This window comes from Microcebus murinus, chromosome 11, assembly GCF_040939455.1.
Source record: "Microcebus murinus isolate Inina chromosome 11, M.murinus_Inina_mat1.0, whole genome shotgun sequence".
In the NCBI taxonomy this organism is placed as follows: Eukaryota; Metazoa; Chordata; class Mammalia; order Primates; family Cheirogaleidae; genus Microcebus; species Microcebus murinus.
This window is the reverse complement of record NC_134114.1, coordinates 46,814,209-46,835,358: the sequence shown is the minus strand read 5'-3', so window position 1 is coordinate 46,835,358 and position 21,150 is coordinate 46,814,209. Positions and strand designations below refer to the sequence as shown.

Genomic DNA, 21,150 nt, shown 5'->3' with positions numbered 1-21,150 from the left:
ACAAAAGCAATGCAAAATGCTCTTAGAACTGAAAGAGGTACCTTCCTGGCTAAATAGGGGTGGTAGGTGGGGTGGAGAAGAAAAAAAATAAACCCCACAAAATCCTAGAACTAATAAGTGAATTTAGCAAGGTTGTAGGATATAAGGCCAATACAGAAAAAGCAAGCATATTTTTATATAATGGTGAGAAATAATTTGGATCCAAAATAAAAATAAATACTATTTATAACAGCTATACACACAAAAGAAATACGCAGGTATAAATCCAACAAAACATGTACAGGATATGTATGCTAATAACTACAAAATAATGATGAACCAAATCAAAGGAGACCTAAATAAATGGGGAATCATAACTATATGTTTATGTTTTGGAAAATTCAAGATAGTAAAGATGTCAATTCTCCTCAGATTAATCAATAAACTTAATGAAATTCAAATAAATTTCCCAGCAGATTTTTTTTATAGATATAGACAAATTGCCAGAACAATTTTGAAAAAAGAAGAAAGTTAGAAGAATCATACTACCTGATTTCAAAATTTACTATAAAGCTGTAATAATCAAGATAATGTGATATTGGTAGAAGGATAAACACATAGATTAATGAAACATAATAGAGACTCCAGGAAAAGACCTATATAAATATAATCAACTGATCTTTGACAAAAGTGTAAAGGCAGTTCAATGGAGACCGAATAGTCTTTTAAACACAAATGGTAGTGGAACAACTGGACATCCATGTGAATAAAAGGAACCTTAACCTAAACTTCATTTCTTATATAAAAATTTATTCAAAATGAGTAATAGGTTTAACTGTAAAATATAAAACTATAAAATATTTAAAAGAAAACTTGGAAGAAAATCTGTGTTACTTAAGGTTAGGCAGAGTTCTTAGACATGACACCAAAAGCATAAGACATAAAGGAAAAAAATCAGTAAATTGGACTTTATCAATATTAAGATTTTTTACTTTGTGAAAGGCACTATTAATAAAATAAAAGTAATACATAAAATAAGCAAAAAATAAATTTTAAAAAGCACTATAGCATAGAAGAAAAATCAGATATCTGATAAAGAACTTGCAAATCACATATCTCAAAAGGACTTGGATTTAGATTATACAGAGAACTCTCAAAACTCAACATTAAGAAAACAAACTCAATTAAAAAATGGCAAAAGACTTGAACAGATACTTCATCAAAGAGGAAATATAGAAGATGAATAAGCACAGGACAGATTAAAATTACTACTGGATCGCTCATTGTAACAAGGGAAACGACTGAAACACATTTAAAGGAAAAGTTAACTATATCTCCTTTCCATGCCTCTTGGTGCCTCTTATCCTTCTCCATCCCCCTTTTCCAGCTAATCAGCAGTAACAGTAGTGTACATATCCCACCACTCTTTCCCCCAGGACAGATCTTGATACACATAGAATAAACAAATATTTTTTAAAAGTCTGTTATATGTCAGGCACTAGATGAGGTGCTATAAGGACCAAAAAGCAGAGAAATTATTTAACTTGACTATGCCTCAGTTCCCTCATGTGTAAAACAAAGATATTAATACCTATCCCACAGAGTTATTGAGCTCAACAAATGGGTGATGTATTAGTTTAGTTAGAATCAATAAGACATTATTTTATGATAATGTATTTGGAGAGACGAGGCATAAATATAAGAATTTAAAAAACCCAATAATATTGCATGATATTTTCAATATCATGGACAGTCCAGACAGCTAGAACTTGTTGTTTTTGTACTATGCTAACTCCAGAGGAAGGCGTTAAACCTTCTTCAAGCCAAATCTTGGTTCTCAGAACTTCAATCTCTAACAGAAAAAAACTGTCTGACTGATGGATAAAACTTATTTTTAATATCAGCCAAGGTGCAGTAATAAAACTGAAAAAAAATCCAGATCCAGAAGTTTTAACCCATAGAATTATCTTAGAAGGAGAGTTTTTCACAACCAATAACAAGACCACTTAGAGATGAGGCTCTTGAGAAGGGGAGCTATTTTGAAATTTGTATAGTTTTATTAAAAACAGAAGCAAATCAGACTGTATTTGTATTTTTAAATCATTTACAAAGGCAAAGCATTTCTTCTAAAACATTATTCTCTTTCACAAAGCACTGCAAGGAACCTTAATTAATTCTTGAGATTCTAATATCCCTAGAGACACATCTTAAATGATATTAACTTGGGAGTATAAATTGGAATGACATTTTGGGAGAGCCATTTGAAAATATTTAGCAGAAGCCTAAAATGCACACTCACTGAGTAAGTAATTCCAATTTTAGAAATTTATCCTGAGAAAATGGGCAATGACATAGATGCAAGGATATCCATTACAGCATTGTTTATAATAAAAAAACTGGAAAGAGCCTAAATACCCAACAACATGGCCAAGTATATTTGTGGTTCATCATATTATATAGTAGAACACTACATGGCCATATTTCAAAATATAAAAATTATGTCATAAAATTATGTATAACAAGGAGAAACAGTCACTATATATTGCTGAGGGAAAAGGGAAGCTACAGAACTGTAGTACTTTATAATCCCATTCCTGCTTAAAATATGCATGTGTACAGATAAGTCTGGAAGTGTATAAATTAACAAGTCTAAACATATACTTTTACATATTTAGTATAAATAGCAAAATATAAAATTAATATGCATAAATTAATAGTACTCATTTTTGAGTTTGAGATCACACGTGATTTTTATTTACTTCTAAGAAGTAAAGGTCTACATTCTGATTTTTCTACAGTGAACATCTTTTAATTATATAACAATCGTTAAAATATTTATTTGAGACAATCATGTAATTGTTAGTGTTTTTCAAATTTTTATAATACTGAATATTGTATGTACTATGGAGGAAAGTGGTGGAGGAGAGAGAAAGGAGAAAGGGGGAAGAAGGCAGGCAGATCATTATGTTTATTGTTTTATCATGTATATTTGTCATAAAGTTTTAAGGTAACCTTAGATTTAACAATCTGGAAAAAAATTTTCAATGGAACATACTAGTGAATAGTTAATGTTGGTAAGATCAAAGTCTACTCTCACAGACTTCATTTTTCTCCTCTCAGAAATGCCAATTTTGTTGTATAAGGAGCAGGTGGCTTTCCTTTTTTATAGTCTCTCCACTGCCTTGTCAGCTGCAGCTCTCTCAAAACTGCTTTGGGAGCTAATCAAGCTTTATCTAACCAAACCCAATTGGCATATGGACTTCATCCATATGGTCATATGAATCCTTTGGCTGATGCCTGCAGCCATGTGTCTAATCAGTTTTATAAAATCCATGCTGGAAGAAGGAGTCTATAGCTGTGTGAGTCTGTGATGCTGTGGGATTAAGGAATACAGTGGCAAAGAGACTACCTGTTAAACTGGACTCTGATACCATCAATGCCACCAAATATTGGTGGTATACATCTGAACAAAGAAAGAATCCTAGTAATTCTGAGTGAAAAATTTCTATCATGCATTTCGGCTTAGATCTACTAGTAACACTTCTTTAAATGCTTTGTTAGTCAGTGAAATCTGGGAATAATTATCAAACACCATACGCACTGTTTACAATAGAATCATATTTCTTTTCTTTCTCTCCCCCTCTCACTTTTTTTTTTTGCATAAAAAGTAGAATACTGCTGAATGGTACCCAAATGTCTGTTGTATACCATGCCAATACAGCAGCTAAGCCAAAAATGCAAATAGAATAGTTTGCCAAGTAAAAGAAAACATAACAAATTGGTAATGGTTTCTATCTTGACAGAAAATGAAAATGATTCCTCAATGTGTGGCCACTCATGCGGACACATAAAAATGTCTTAGAAGCAATCATTCTACCTCAGATAACAGATCCTGACAGTGTAGTACAGCACACTGGCTGACTTTCACTTCTTAGAAAAGCGGCAACCGTGACCTACAAAATAGTCTGGGAACCATGTAATTTATGCATAACACACATGCACATGCCATGCACTCATAATATTTGCTATAAATCATTTTGAATACAAGACTCCTTTCCTGAGTAGAATATGCTTTATGAGAGAGGATCTAAATCACCAGAGGCTTGATAAAACTAAACTGGTTTATTTATGAACAGAAATGAAGTTGTTGCTTATCAAGTTACAGAAATTCAATGGTCTATATTGCAACATGAGGGCCCTATGAATTCTGTAAGATTCTACATAGTGCCTTGAATACTAAAGGTATTTTTCTTAGATGTTAGATACAAGAAATAACAAACAACTTCTGGAGGTACATAGTGTACAGCTGACTTTCTGTTTAGAAGATTACAATTAAAAGCATAAATGAATGCCCTAAAGACCTGCTAATGGTTCCTTTAACTTATTCTCCGCTTCTTCACCACTTATTTTTTTCTTCAGATGGAGAATTAGCCAACATCATTGACCAGTTATTTTTACTCCCATGTCTGGTGAAGTTTTCCCATTTGTTTAACTTTCCAATGAGAACATTAGATAGAAAATTGTATTATCAAATCAGATCAAAAATAAGAATCACACTTTTAAAAACACATAATTGGTATCTGAAGGTAATGAGGAATTCAAATGAGACAATACTGAACCAAGGGGCTAGGAAGAACCTTGGGAAGTTAAATGGTCTTGCCAAGTTGAAAGTAAATTCGAATCCTGTGGGTTATGAGTTTCAAATGAAACTTTTGGGGTTTGAATTTGTTGGTGACTTTCCTGTTCAATAAAAAAGGACTTAAGTGGCTTATAAAAAGGCTAAAAAAACTTATTGGGCATCAAACTGCTCTTACAAAACACCATCTTGATGAGTTAAGTGTAAATGAATCAGAAACACATGGGTCATATTTCCTTTAAAAATGCATATGGATTCAAAAATAAGGGGAAGAGGACTTGGCAAAACATTTTTTGTGTGGTGGCTGAACCCAAAACATTTGAAAGATATTTTGAGACATTCAAGGAATCCAAAATAAAACTAAACCTGTCCAGTCATATAAAAAACAGAACGTTCTTCTATGTAATGTGCATTTATCTCTATGGGTCAATCAACACTTGCTGAGCCTTTACCTTTGGCACAGAACTATGCAAGGAGCTAGCTTCTGCCTTGAAGCAACTTTCAATTTAAGTATAAACAAATATATATAAATAATAGAACGCGATTAAAAGAGATCTAGAATTTTACAAAAATTGGCATTATAACCCACATCATATGAAAACTATAAATTAATGGAGAAATATACAAGTGCTTTCAGGGACCTAGCTTGGGTAGGATTCATTCCATTCAAATTGTTATCCCCTCAGCCCTTTTGATTAAAGTTATATACAGTTGCAGAGTCTTACGTGTTTGAATGTTTTCTTAATGAGTGTTTTTATGTCTTTTTAAATGTGTGTCCCAGCCCTCCTTCCTCCACCCTGTAGATTTGTGAGTGCTCAACAAATCTTGTTGACTGGTTTCCTGGAGGATGGGAGTGTTGAACAGAGTTTTGAAATAAGGGAGATGCTGTCTGGCAGCGAGAACTGAGGCTATGATTCTGGGTTGGGGTAATGGCACATGTGATGGTTCAGAGGCTCCAGAGGGTGAGTCATGTGTGGGGGGTGATGCACTGGCTTGCTTGCAGCAATGTGCCTGAGCCAGGCTGTCGTGGGAGGTGGAGGCAGTTAGGTGTGGGGAGTCCTAATATACTGCATGTGAAGTCAGCTTGAGGACAGAGGGGTGTGATAAAGAAAAACACAGTTTTTATTCTTTTTGCTGGTATAGGATGAAGTTCTAAGCAAAGGACACAGACATGCCATTAATTTATTTCTTATCAGTGTATGAAAAAGCTGAAAAATATCCAAAGATAAAAATAAAATTATCTATGTACATGTTGCTAGGATCCTGTAGATCATAAATTTGAAGAGGAAGTTAGCAGGAGTATGAAATGGATTACCGAGTTCTACAATGTGTGTGGGAAAGCATACAAAATTATTGATTCATTGTCTTTTAAGGTTGTTTTCTAGTTGTTTAACATGAGTCTTACCTTTTCCACAATATTAGAAAGTTGCTTAGATCAGGAATGTTTTCATATATTTCTTGTATTTTTCACAGGCTAGCACAATATAGGGACCCATCAAGCACTCAATAAATGCTTGTTTATTGAGTGCTTGGTGTGTTTATTTATTTCACTTTATATTGAATTGAAATGAAGTAAAGGGTGCTGAGGCCCTATCGTGATGAAGGTCTGAAAAAAAAGATATATTGGAAATGTCCCAATACAATCTCTGCTTTGAGCCTATTTGTTTATGGTTAATATAAAGAAATCAAAGCCCTTACCATCCTTCATCATCTTCTACTTCTGTTTCAGAAATGTCATTTTCAGGAGTTTCAGCAATTGCTTGAGTGAGTTTAGATTTAAACTGGTTCAGCAGCGCAAGGGTCTGAAATAACAATTAGACTGCTAAATTTTCTTATATAGATAAATATAACTTTAAAAGAGACAGTTAAGTTTGGTAGAAAAGAAAATATCCTACTTGGATGTAAAACACTTAGATGTCTGATTTTGAAGAAAAATAACAAAATTGCCCTCAGGCTGTAACAGTAGGTGATATTAATAAACCTTGACATTGTCCTATTTGGATTTCCACTGATATTTTTCCTTAGAGATACATGACCATTTTCTGTTTTGGGGAACATAAATTTGCTTATGTAGAAGATACTTCAACTTTTAAAAACACATGCTTATTAATAGTTATGTTTTTGATGTTCATAAGACAGGGAGGTAACTCACTAAGATATATGGAATCAAAAACAAAACACCAACAACAAGTAGTATTTTTTATTTAAAAAATTTCTAAAAATGTAAAAATATCAATATTGGGAAGGTAGAATGAATGAATATATTAACTGTTGGAAGATGAGTAAATTGGAATAGTATCTTTAGAAAGCTGCTGATACATATTAGAAACTATAAAATGATAATTTCCTCTGATTCAATAATTATAATGTTGGGAATATATTCTACAAAAATAATCTGAAACACAGAAAATGGCTTATGCACAAGATGTGCACTATAGCAATATTCATACAAATGGAAAAAATGGAAACACATTAAATATCTGTCAATAAGAAAGTAGATAAATTTGGTAAAAAGCCATAACCATGCTATTACACTGCTATTAAAAATTATCAACATGAAGCATTATATTCTGTTGTTAAATAAAAGAAGGAAGATACAAATATTATGTTGAGTATATTTTTCAAAAAAAGGTGGTGGGGGAACATTACTCTGAATTCTTGTTTGGTTCCCAGGCTCTCTGTGAGCAAGAAGAAGCAACAGGTAGCTACAGTTTTGTAACCACATTGTCTCCTGGCTATACCTTAACAGTCTACTCCACAATTTTAGTAGAGAACACAAGCTAGAAAACGTTTTCCACTTTACGGGTTTAAAGAGCACCTTATTGTAAAATGGGATAAATCAATGTTTTGATATGTTGAATTCAATACTAAAATCCTCATAGTTCATAAGGAAAAGGATGCATGATAGTTCAATCTGTGAATAATGGGTATATTAAGGAGTCCCAGTAAATTCCTAAGCTCCAGAATTTATCTAGAGAATATCATTAAGATCACATTTCATGAAAAGATTAAGTAGGTTTTGGAAGTCTAGTACCTAGGCTTAATAAAAACAAGTAATGCCAAAAGAACTTTAAGAAAAAAGGCTGTGATTGCTAAAAAAAGATGGTGAAAATTGCCTTATACATGTCTGCAAAATTTAATGACCACAGACAATAGCTGAAAATATACATATTACCATAGCTGTTGAATGAGGTGAGTTTTGGAGAAAATTTATAAATTCCTATAGAATATCATCATAGGCATTCTGAAGGCTACCTAGTGTTAGGTTTTAGATATTTGCTTTTAGAGTAGAGATGATAGAACATCTTCTATCATAGCAATATTCATACAAATGGAAAAAATGGAAACACATTAAATATCTGTCAATGATAGAACTCTTCAAACAATATTAACAGAGAAAGCATCCCTTGTTTCCAAACCACATTCACTTAAAAAAACTCCTATTGTTTACAAACTGTTATTGTATTTGCTTTATAATATGAAAAAGTTTACTGTAAAAATATTGGAAAACAGAAGCGAAACAAAATAACTATTATCCTAGCACTTAGAATAACTATTGCTAAACATTTTGGTATATATCCTTTAAGGCTTTTTTTGTGTATGTGCTTTTGTGTGTGTATGTATATGTTTATATATCTATATCTATGTTATATAAAGATAAATTTCCATATGTATATAGCTATATCTATCTAACCTGCTTAGAAGTAAACCCTATCAATTTTTATTGAAGGACTTTGGTACATTTGGAAATGTCTTTTCTAAGGGCATAAGGAAAAATGAAAACAAAAAAGATTCCCTAGTGGAATGAAATTTAAAAACTTACTAGAAAATTACAACAGACCTAGATCTTTCTCCTTGAGTTATGGTGAGGCAGTTTTTAGAGCCAATTAATGAGCTATTGGCATTTGCTCAAAGAGGGGGGACTGTGGCAAACCAAAAACATTCTCTTGGCCTTTCTTAGCTTCTTCTATATTCAAGATTGGACTTTGTCTAGCTGCATTGCATTCTAAGGGCAAGAGAAGGCACTGGGCAGAAAAAAAAATCATAAAAATAATGGGGCACAGTATAGGGTGAAGAAGAGCATTTCTGTTTGGCATGTACAGGGGAATTACTCAGTCTTTTGGCTTTTGCTAAAGGAATGAATGATCAACCCCTTACAGCATGGCTCTTCAGCACAGCAAGAGCCTTCCCAGCATGGAGAAGCTATTCTGAAGGGGCCTGGCCTTGGCAGACTCTGTTCATGCCTATCTATATCCAAGAGTCTCCCAACTGGCTTCTGTGCCTCCAATCCACCTCTGCTTCTAGTCTACTATCCACACTGCAGCTAGGTTGTTAAGATCTTCCCCAAATGCAAATGAGATCAAATCACTTCCTCTGTCAATGGTTCCCCATTACCCTTAGGGTAAATCTAAACTCCTTAACTTTGCTTGAACTGACTCCTGCTTACCTCTTTGGTTTCATCTTTCTCCCTCTCTTAATTTATGTCATAGTCATATTTAACATGTTTTAGTTCTTTGCAAAGAGGTCAAAAACTTCTCATATATGTACTGTTCCTTTTGTCTAGCCACAACCTGTCTCCACCTGGCTATCTTCTATTCAGTCTTCAAAGATCAGCTGACAAACAATTTGCTCAGGACAGCCTTCCTAGATTTTTAGGTCATGTTAGGTCCTACTGTTAAACATTTAGTTGGTTCCCTGTATCTGCCCTTTCATAGTGTTCACCCCCTTTTATTGGTGTTATTTATTTAACTAGCTCTTTTCCTTGATAGCTCAGAGAGGGCAGGAACGTGTCCATGTGTTGACCAGCAAATACAGTGATTAGTACCTGGTAGATTCTTAATAATTATTTGCTACAAGGGGGAAAAAAAGGAGGAATGCATGAATAAGAGTGATCCTTAGCATCTTTGGTAGTATAGTCACTACCACTGCTATTCAGAAGACTTTGTGACTCCATGAAAATAAGTTAATAATGTATTTTTCTTAATTTCATTTGATGTGTTATTTCTTTCGAAAATTGCAAATAAGTTAATTCCCCATGATTACCATTTCTTATATCTGACTTCTTGTTGAACTTCCCCTGTGATTATTTTCATGTTAAGTACTGCTGTGTGATGGTCCTTCCACCAGTAATTCAGTGTCATTTATAATATGATTCTTGATTAGATTAATTTATCCAAATAGGTTTGGGCTTTTTAATTTACTTTTATTTTGCCTGTTTTATTTATACACCTAAAATGGCATGTCCTCATATATACATGTCAGCACCAAAAATAAATGATTTCAGTCTGCCCCCTAGCTTTTCAACATGAGAGGCTGCTGAAGAGATTTGTTTTATCAAGTGCCAAGTACTGCATGGTGTGTATGGCTAACTCCCAAATTGTTGAGCTAGCTTCCTATCTCTTTTTGTTTTTGATTTCTCAAAATTTCCTTATATTACTATCTAAAGATTCAGGAATTACTTGCAATAAACAAAGTTTTATTTGTAATAAAAATCAACTAGTAGATTAAATGCCTTATTTCCAGGCAGTGTGCAATTTCAAGCTAAGCTAGCTAGTTAGCATTTGAGATGCTGAGCTGGAAGAGACCTTCTCATCATTTATGAACACCACTTCTCCATTTCACAATATTCACTTAGAGGTTCTACCTGAGTTTCTGAGGATATGTGGCTTTATAAGTTTTCTGTGCTTTATATGGGAGCACCAGGTTAAAACTTGAAAGTTTCAGGCTTTTTCACCTACAATGATCTGGAAAGAACTCTAGAATTTGGACCTGTACATGAGTAGCCAAAGCCCTTAGCACTTTATATAAATATATCCTTTTTGTTTTTTTTTGAGATAAGGTCTTGCTTTGTTGCCCAGGCTAAAGCGCTGTACATTATCATAGGTCAGTGCAACCTCAAACTTCTGGGCTCAAAGTGATACTCCTGCCTCAGACTCCTGAATGGCTGGGATTACTGGTGCATGCCACCACACCCAGATATTTTTACTATTTTCAGTAGAGCTGGGGTCTCACTATATTGTCCTCAAGCAATCGTTTTGCCTAGGCTTCCCACAGTGCTGGGATACAGATGTGAGCCAGCATGCCTTGCTGGCCTCCTTTTTCAAGAGGTAGTACTTCCCCTGATATATTAATCAAATTATGCTCCATTAAGCAACAATTGAAAAAAATAAAAAGCCAATGAATTATGTGTGGATTTTGGTTTTTGAAGTTACCTGGTCTTCCCGGGAAGTTCCTTTCTTTGCCTGTTGCTTCCTCAAAGCTTCATACTTTTGCTTTTCTCGTCTGTATTCTGCAATAGCACCATCTGGAGTGGATTCATTCTCTGAAGAATAATAGAATATTCTTAGAGTAAGTAGTAAAAAATCTCTGTGGACTCATATTAATGTATATGCTGTCACTGAAGACGAGGTCAGAATTTGGCTTCGTTTTCCACCATTTAACTTCAAAACAAAAGCAATAAGGTCCACCAGCTCCACAACTATTTCCTAAATTAGAAAGTGACTGATGTTAATTTATCAACAAATTTTATAAAGATCTTTATTCTACACTGCACTATTGTATTTGTTCTCAGTTTTACTTTTAAGTTGACTATAAAATCACTTATCTCACTTTTAAAATAATTAAGATTTTCCTAAAATTCAGCAAATCCATTTTATATTGTTCACTTGCCTTATAAGACACAATCTTTCAAATAGTCATTGATATTTCAATTACCTGCCACATTTGTTTCCCAGTTATAACAACAACAAACTTTAATTTGATGACATCATAGAAAGTAAATATATCTAACAGATAATTCAGGACCATTACCAGCAGCAGACAAAAATAATTTTTACTAAATTAGAAAATAAATCTATGGTTTGATACTGCAATAAATCCATGTAAAGATTAGTTAACATCTGGGTTCAAAAAAATAGTTTTGCCTCAAAAAAAAAATCTCAAGTACTAACATTTTAGAATACCTTACATGTATAAATATTAACAAAAATTTGTGACTTTAATAAAAAACCAACCCATCTTTTCTTGTCTTTGGCTGGCAGACAAATGATGAGCCAGATGTAATCAATAATGCTGGTAATCTTTCTACTCAAGCCTTAAAAGGTTTGTTTCTTACCTCTTTGTTAACTAGTTTGAAGAACATTATGAATGTGCAATATATTAACGATCAGCCATTTTGTTCAAAAGATTTTCTAGTTAAAAAAATGTGTGAACTAAGAAAACAATTTGTCTCTTTGTGGTTATCTAATATGATTTTGGTAGAACTTGAAAGGAATCATTAGTTTTATAAACCATTTTATTTTTTATTTTTTTTGGTTTTATTAAAATACCTTTATTGAGAGTTAAATTTGCATAACATAAAATTTGGCCTTTCAAATCGTGCAATTCAGTGCTTTTTAGCATATTCACAAAGTTGTGCAGCCATCCTCACTATCTAATTGCAGACTAGTTTCATCATCCCAAAAAGAAACCCCATTCCCATTAACAGAAACATCCTCCCTCCCTTTCCCCCGACTGTAGGCAACCACTAATTTACTTTCTTTTTTTTTTTTAAATTTATTATTATTTGTTTTTTATTTCGGCATATTATGGGGGTACAGATTTTAAGGTTTCAACTAAACCATTTTATATGTACTCTTTTAAAGTATATCCAACACTTCTTTCAAGAGTGACAACTATAAATGGTAAAAACTAAGCACATTAATGAAAAAGAAACCATTAAATACAGAAATAATATCTGAGGCACAGATGCTTAGTAAACACTAGTGAAGGAAGTATGTCAGCATAATTGGCATATATAGTGATTGTTATAATAGGCTTAAAATTTTACTTTCTGTTGAATTACATCTTTGAATACTTCTCTCCTTCTTACTGTATAGTAGTTGCATTTACACTGTCCTGAGATCAAACACCTTGAGATGACTAGGATCAACACTTTCCTTTCCAGTCTCTTCTCTCACAACTCCTTTGCCACATCCACCTTGCAATGCTGTCATTTGGCTTATAACTATTACTCTTTGAACTCACCCTGTTCTCATGACCCTCTAGCCTTAGCCTGTGCTATTCCTTCTTTCAGGAATACTAACAACCCTCCATTTCTCCATTCCCCAATTAATTTTCCTTGCTCACTTCCTGCTCATCCTTTAGGTCTCAGCTTGGTTGGCACTTCCTTCAGGGAGCCTTTTCTGATTCCATTCTTCAAGTCTGGTTTGGATGTTCCTCCTTTGAGCTTCCAGGGCATCCTTTAGCAGTTATCACACTTTATGGTAATTCCCTGTTTACTCTTCTGTAACCCTCACTAGACATTAAATTCTTTGAGGAGAAGCCATATTTCCCCGGCACGGAGGACAGTGCTTGGCAAGGGTTAGAAGCTCAGTGAACAGTCAAATAAATGAATGAAGTAATAATGAAACACGGGAAGGGGAAAATAAGAAGGCAGTAAGCCAATGAGGCCCCCAGCCTCACAGTTATAGCCAGTACTTGCAATGCACCTGCAATCTCCTAATCCATAGCATTTGGGGAGTCAATAATTTTTCTTTTCAGCCATGTCCTTATGGCAGAAATTTGTAAAATCCTAAGGAAAATTCTGATGAGTATCTACAGAACAGTTTAATGTTTTAATGGCTAAAACAAATGCAAAAGAGAAAGGACTAGTTCTTAACTTAGATTTTCAGCTATGAATGACTGAAAATATTTATAGTGAGAATTTAAAAATAAATGGTAAGGCTACTGTACATAAATTCAGTTACCTCATATCACAGGTAAGTCAAGCTTACAACCTTCAAAAGATTTTCAGCAGTGCTTATTTTAATGTGTTTCACATGCATATTCTTAAATATGGTCCCCTTAAACAAGGACCAATCACCTGATTTCACTTTTAAGGAGTGCGTGGGAAGCAGAAAATTCAAAAAAATTGTGCCAAAAAGAAGCCTTAAAAATCAATTTAAAAAAGTGAAGGATAGGCAAATTTAACTGTATGATAAAGCAAGTAAATTCTATAGCTATGTTGTTTATAATATTAAAAGGCCTTTTGATAACTTAGAAGTTTACTAATTTTGGGTATACAACTTGATGACTTTTGGTATTGTATACAGTACGTAACCTCCACTGCAATCAAGATACAGAACTGCTCCATAGCCCTAAAAAGTATCTGGATGTCCCTTCTAGTACCAGGCACCAGTGATCTGCTTACTGTCACCATGGTTTTGCTATTACTAGAAACTCATACAAGTGGAAACATACAGTAGTAGTCTTTTATGTCTGACTTTCTCACTTAGCAAATATTTTTGAGATTCATCCATGTTGTAGGGAATTCCTTTATGTAACTGAGTAGTATTCCATAGTGTGAACATACTCACTCTAATTTGTTTATTTTTTCACCAGGTGATGGACACTTGAGTTGCTTCCAGTTTTTGGCTACTATAAATAATGCTTCTATAAACATTCACATACAAGTTTGTGGACATATGTTTTCATTTCTCTTGGGTAAATACTCAGGAGTGGGATTGCTGGGTCATATGATAAGTGCATGCTTAACTTTATAAGGTACTGCCATACTGTTTTACAAAGTGGCTGCACCATTTTGGCTGCATAATTCCTATTAGCAATGTAGAAGAATTTGAGTTACTTAACATACCCAAATATATCTGGTATTGTCATTTAACTTTAGCAATTCTAGAGAGTGTGAAATGGTATCTTGTGGTTTCAAATCTCATTTTTCTGATGACAAGTGATATTAAACTTTTTATGTGCTTATTGGCCATTCATATATCCTCTTTTATGAACTGTTTGTTCAAATTTTTTGTCCATTAAAATTTTTTTGTCTTATATTAATGAGTTGTAAGAGTTTTTTTATATATTCTGGATACAAGCACTTTGCCAGATACATATTCTGCAAATGGTTTCTCTCAGTCTGTGATTTACCTTTTCATTTTCCTAAATAGGTGTGTGTTTCTTTTTTTCTTTTCTTTTTTGAGACAGAGTCTCCCTCTGTTGCCTGGGCTAGAGTGCTGTGGCATCAGCCTAGCTCACAGCAACCTCACACTCCTGGGCCCAAGTGATCCTCCTGCCTCAGCCTCCGGAGTAGCTGAGACTATAGGCGTGCACCACCATGCCCGGCTAATTTTTTTTTTTTTTCTATTTTAGTTGTCTGGATAATCTCTTTCTATTTTTAGTAGAGATGGGGTCTCACTCTTGCTGAGGCTGGTCTTGAACTCATCTCAGCAATCCTCCTGCCTTGGCCTCCCTGCGTGCTAGATTACAGGCATGAGCTACCACGCCCGGCCTTAATGTCTTTTAAAAAGCAAAAGTTAAGTGCTGATGAACAGCATCTTGTCATTTTTCAATTTCATATATAACACTTTTTGTGTCTTATCTAAGAAATCTTTGCTTGCCTTGAGGTCACAAAAGTTTTTTTTCCAATGTTTTAAAAGTATAACATTTTAGCTCTTTTGTTTGGGTATATGATTTATTTTGAGTTTATTTTTGGGTATAGTGTAAGGTAAAGGTTGAAATTATTATTTTTTTCTATACAGGTATCAATTGTTCCAGCATTATTTGTTTTTTTTAAAAAAAGGCTTTCTTTTCCCCAGTGAACTACCTTGGCACCTTTCTTGAAAATAAGCTGACCATATATGTATGTCTATTTCTGGATACTCTCTTCTGTTCCTTTAATTTATGTCTCTCCTTATGTCAGTAGCACACTGTCTTGATTACTGCAGGTTGATAGCATGTCTTGAAGTCAGTTAGTGTAAGCCCTCTAACTTTGTCTTCTACTTTAAGATTATCTTGGTGATTTTTGTTATACATTTAAAACTAGCTTAACAACTTCTTCAAATAAGTCAGCTAGGATTTTGACAGTAGCTGCACTAAATGTACAAATTAATTTGGGGAGAACTGCAATCTTAGCAATATTGAATCTAACAAAATTTTACTGAATTAATCTGCCATTGTTGTTGAAGTCTTTAATATAGTCCTCTTGGTTCCAACAATAGAGTGCTGGTGCTGGTAATGGGGTAGCAGTGTGGAGTGTTATTTGTTATCATTTTTGTAACTATTCCAGGATCAGTACTTCAGAAATAGGAATGTTTTGAAACAAACACGGGTAATTGTAAAATGACTGGCTGATATTCATTCTAGAAGAAATAACATAAAATAGCAAAAAATAAAGGACAAGTAGTTTTTATAGAATGAAAAACAAACATAGCAGTACCTCTCTTCCATCAAAATATCATGGTAATATAAAAAAGAAGATGTGTACAATGCAGTCAATTCTCACATCAAGACTCATGGAACACACCAATGAACAAACTCCCAACAAAAATAGGGTAATTGGTAAAAATTTATTCTTAAAAAACCTCCAAAACTCCTTTATGATAAAAGCCTTCATCAACCTGGGTATTGAAAGAACATACCGCAAGATAATAAAGGCCATATATGACAAATCCATAGCTAATGTCATACTGAATGGGAAAAAATTAAAGGCCTTTTCTCTAAAATCTGGAGCAAAATAAGGATGCCCACTTTACCACTTTTATTCAGCATAAAACTGGAAGTCCTGGACAGAGCAATTAGGAAAGAGAAATAAAGGGCATGCAGATTGGAAAGGAACAAGTCAAATTAGCCTTGTTTGCAGATGACATGATTTTATAATTAGAAAAACCTAAAGACTCTACCAAGGAACTGTTAGAACTGATAAGTGAATTCAATAAAGTTGCAGGATATAAAATCAATAAGCAAAAATCAGTAGCATTTGTATATATCAATGGTGAACAATCTGAAAAAGAAATGAAGAAAGAAATTCCATTTACAATAGCTGCAAAGAAAATAAAATACCTAGGAATCAGTTTAACAAAAGAAGTAAGAGATCCATACAAAGAAAACTATGGAACATTGATAAAAGAAATTGAAGAGAATACACAAAAAAATGGAAAGATATTCCACGTTCATGGACTGGAAGAATTACCATTGTTAAAGTGACAATACTACCCAAAGTAACTTACAGATTCAATGCAATCTCTATCAAAATATCAATGACATTCATCACAGAAGTTTTCAAAAAATCTTAAAATTTATAGGGAACCACAAAAGACTCTGAATAGCCAAAGAAATCCTGAGTAAAAATAACAAGCTGGAGGCAACATACTACCTGGCTTCAAAATTTGCTATAAAGCTACAGTAACCAAATCAACATGGTACTGGCATAAAAACAGACACATAGACCAATGGAACAGAGTAGAGGACCCAGATGGAAGTCTACACATTTGCAGCCAACTCATTTTTGACAAAGGCAAGAACATTGTATGTTCTTGGGAACATACAATGGGGAAAGGACAATCTCTTTAATAAATGGTCCCAGGAGAATTGGATAACTCTATGCAGAAGAATGAAACTAGACCCTTATCTCTCACCATACACAAAAATCAATTAAAAATGGATTAAAGACTTAAATCTAAGACCTGAAGCTATAATACTACTAGAAGAAAACACTGGGGAAATGCTCCATCTGGGGGATGGATGGTCATGCCGGAGACTCAGACTTGTGGGGGGGAGGGGGAGGGCATTTATTGAAACCTTAAAATCTGTACCCCCATAATATGCTGAAATAAAAAAAAAAAGACCTCAAAAAGACAGGCAACTAAAGCAAAAATAGACAAATGGGATTATATCAAGCTAAAAAGCTTCTGCATAGCAAAGGAAACAATCAACAAAGTGAAGAGAATGGGAGAAAATATTTGCAAAGCACCCATCTGACAAGGAATTAACAACATGCTCAATTAATCCAATAGCAAAAATTAATCATCTAACTTAAAAATGGGCAAAAGATTTGAATAGATATTTATTAAAAGAAGACATGCAAATGGCCAACAGGTGTATGAAAAAATGCTCAATATCACTAGTAATCAGGGAAATGCAAATGAAAACCACAATGAGATATCATCTCACCCCAGCCAGAATGGCTTTTATCAAAAAGAACCAATAACAGATGCTGGTAAAGATGTGGAGAAGGGGAACCCTTGTGTTGGTGGGACTGCAAATTAACATAACCACCTAACCCTAGTGAGAATGACTATTATTAAAAAGTCCCAAAACAACAGATGCTGGCATGGATGCAGAAAGACAGGAAAACTTATACACTGTTAGTGGGATTGCAAACTAGTGTAACCTCTGTGGAAAACAGTATGGAGATTCCTCAAAGAACTGAAAGTAGACCTACCACTTGATCCACCAATCCCACTACTGGGTATTTATCCAAAGGAAAAAAAGTCATTATATTAAAAAGACACTTGCACTAGAATGTTTATTGCAACACAATTCACAATCACAAAGATGTGGAATCAACCCAAGTGCCCATCTACTCAAGAATGGATTAATAAAATGTGGTATATGTATACCATGGAGTACTACTTAGCCATAAAAAATGAATTAATACCTTTTGTAACAATCTGGATAGAACTGAGGACCATTCTTTTTTTTTTTTAACTGAAGACCATTCTAATTGAAATATCTAAAAAATGGAAAAACAAACACCACACATACTATTAAATTGGAACTAATCAATCAGCACTCATGTACATGGATGGAAGTAAAACTCAACCGAAATCATGTAGGTGGGAGGGCGGAAGAGGGGATAGGTGAAATTATACCTAAGGGGTATAATGTACACTATCTGGGTGATAGGCACACTTATAACTTTGACTCAAGCAATACAAAAGCCATCCATGTAACCAAAACATTTGTACCCCTATAATATTCTGAAATAAAAAAATATATAACCACTAGGGAGAACAGTATAGAGGTTCCTCAAAAAACTTAAAATAGTATTACCATATGATCCAGCAATTACACTACTGGGAATTTATCCAAAGGAAAGGAAATCAATATATCAGAGGGATATCTGAACTCCCATGTTTATTGCAGCACTATTCACAATAGCCAAAATATGGAATCAACTGAAGTACCCATCAATGGATGAACAGGTAAAGAAAATGGGGTACATAGACACAATGGAATATTATTCAGCCATCAAAAAGAATGAGATACTGTCACTTATTTTTGTGAGGATTAAATAAAATACTGTCTGAAACATGGCAAACAACTAACTATTATGATTATCCAAAATTAAAATGTTAAGTTACCAAAATATATACTCATATATACTGTACATTTATATGTTAACATGATATATATTTTTCATTTTTTTTTTTTTTTTTGAGACAGAGTCTCGCTTGTTGCCCAGGCTAGAGTGAGTGCCGTGGCGTCAGCCTAGCTCACAGCAACCTCAAACTCCTGGGCTCAAGCAATCCTGCTGCCTCAGCCTCCCGAGTAGCTGGGACTACAGGCATGCGCCAACATGCCTGGCTAATTTTATATATATATTAGTTGGCCAATTAATTTCTTTCTATTTATAGTAGAAACGGGGTCTCGCTCTTGCTCAGGCTGGTTCTGAACTCCTGACCTCGAGCAATCCGCCCGCCTCAGCCTCCCAGAGTGCTAGGATTACAGGCGTGAGCCACCGCGCCCGGCTTATATTTTTCATTTTTATAATTGACTTTGGTAAGCTTTCAAGGAATGTTGCACACTCTTGCACAAGTTGGGCTTGTTTTTGTCTATGTCTCTCTCATACAAATATATTACTTTTATATTATGGATTTTTTTGCTTCAATGGAGGGGAAAGGGAAACTTGTTTTGCTGGATTATGAACTTATAAACATTCTAAAAATGGTTATAAGGATTTTTCAATTGATATGCTCTTAGATATATTATATTGAAAAGCTAAATTAAAACAACTTTAATGAATCACTTTATTTCCTCAGTATTTATCAAACCACATTCCTTTTATGTTTTCTAGCCAAGATAATGAAAATACAGGCATATAGTTCAGATCCTCCTAAACACATTTACCTTCATAATCTCTTAATATTATACTATTAGTTGTTTTTCTTAATGTATAGTCATAACCAGCTTCATAAATATTTTGTACAAGACAATTAGTGGTAGTGATGGCAAGCATCTAAAAAATGAGTAAGATTCAATCATAAAGTTTTGATCTGTTTGATACAATTTCTTTGATGATAGGAACTAAATTTAAAACAATGAAGAGAAGATTTATAGTCTCTGATTGGGTTGGAAATGGATTGCAAAACCAGTTTTGCTCTGAAAAATATTAAGGAAATATTTAATAGTTGGATAAAACTTTAGGGCTTTTCATCATTATTTAAATGATCACAGATCAAACAACTAATGTAACTTTCTTTTTTCACAAGGTTTGAATCCTGTTTCACACTATTTGCCTCTACCCCATGTTTAACTATATACTGTTCTTAGCAAAACTCTAGTTAAACAATTTTCAACAGATGGACTGAAAACTATACAGAATTCTAGAATGCTGTCCATGCCTCAGTTGTTAGGTCAAGTGTCATCTGACAAAGTAATCTTATTCTTACTGCAGCTTTTGGCTTCTCAAAGGGAAAAGTGTATAAAAACTAGACTTTTTACCCTCTGATCATGCATGAGACCATTTTGACTTCAACACAGCTGACTAGATTTTGTATTGAAAGTTAAGAACTCAAATAGTTGGTGCCTCAGGGTTGAATGGGTAAATCATAGGCTGTACCCTATCATTACATAACTGTAAATGCTCTGCTACTCCATTTAGTAAAGAATGCTCTAAAGAAACCCACAGATTCTATAGTTGTTCAGGCGTTATGCTTTCTAGCTGCAGTTATCTTTGGGTTTGATTACTTGGGTGTATTCTGGAGCTCTTAATTTGATTGTGGTTATTGATCATTTAATTCCAATTTGACTTGTCTTTTTAAAGATATACTCAATAGAGGCATGAAAAAGTTCCACTGACTACCAACCACAGGTGGACTAATAAGAGCTGGGAAAAAAATGACTAAAATTACACAAGTTTGATGTTAGGGTAGGAAAGATAGTTGGGTAACATATTATTTTAAGAGTGGTCCCATTAATCTGACTATTTCCAGAATATACAATCTTTCCAGTGAAACATGTAACACTTTGGCTTGGGCTGATTTTATCTTCTGATAATTTTCTCAGAAAATAAAATAAAAAACCAGATGTCTTCTAAACCAGACTGATGAAGAGCAACTTGATGTCTGTATGCCTATATACGGAATTAGATGATTTGATGTAACTTCAAATAATTAAAATTCTATTAAACATTCTTTACTAAATTATTCTCTTTCAATGGAATAAAAAGACAAACCATATCTTATGGAAATAGTATTTTATTCTACACTTTTAAAAGATTTTCTAAATTCAAAAGTCTCAACTAATAGAATACTTAAAATCTTCAATTCTTCGCCTGTAATCCTAGCACTCTGGGAGTCCTGGGCGGGCGGACTGTTTGAGCTCAGGAGTTCGAGACCAGCCTGAGCAAGAGTGAGACCTCGTCTCTACTAAAAATAGAAAGCAATTAGCTGGACAACTAAAAATATATAGAAAAAATTAGCCAGGCATGGTGGCACATGCCTGTAGTCCCAGCTACTCTGGAGGCTGAGGCAGAAGGATTG

The 21,150-nt window shown here is 34.0% G+C and overlaps 1 protein-coding gene across 2 annotated transcripts in view; it reads right to left on the bottom strand.

Annotated features, from left to right (window-relative positions):
* Positions 1-21,150, bottom strand: part of CWC27 (CWC27 spliceosome associated cyclophilin) — a 224,328-nt gene that overhangs the window by 39,457 nt on the left and 163,721 nt on the right. For both annotated transcript variants that reach the window (XR_012921686.1, XM_012784066.3), the window contains exons 12-13: positions 10,828-10,937; positions 6,314-6,417 (exon numbers count right to left, since the gene is read on the bottom strand). Coding sequence is in view for 1 of the 2 variants with exons in the window: in XM_012784066.3 (XP_012639520.1) it covers positions 6,314-6,417; positions 10,828-10,937 (214 nt within the window). In the remaining variant the exon portion in view is untranslated. The remainder of the gene's footprint in view (positions 1-6,313; positions 6,418-10,827; positions 10,938-21,150) is intronic.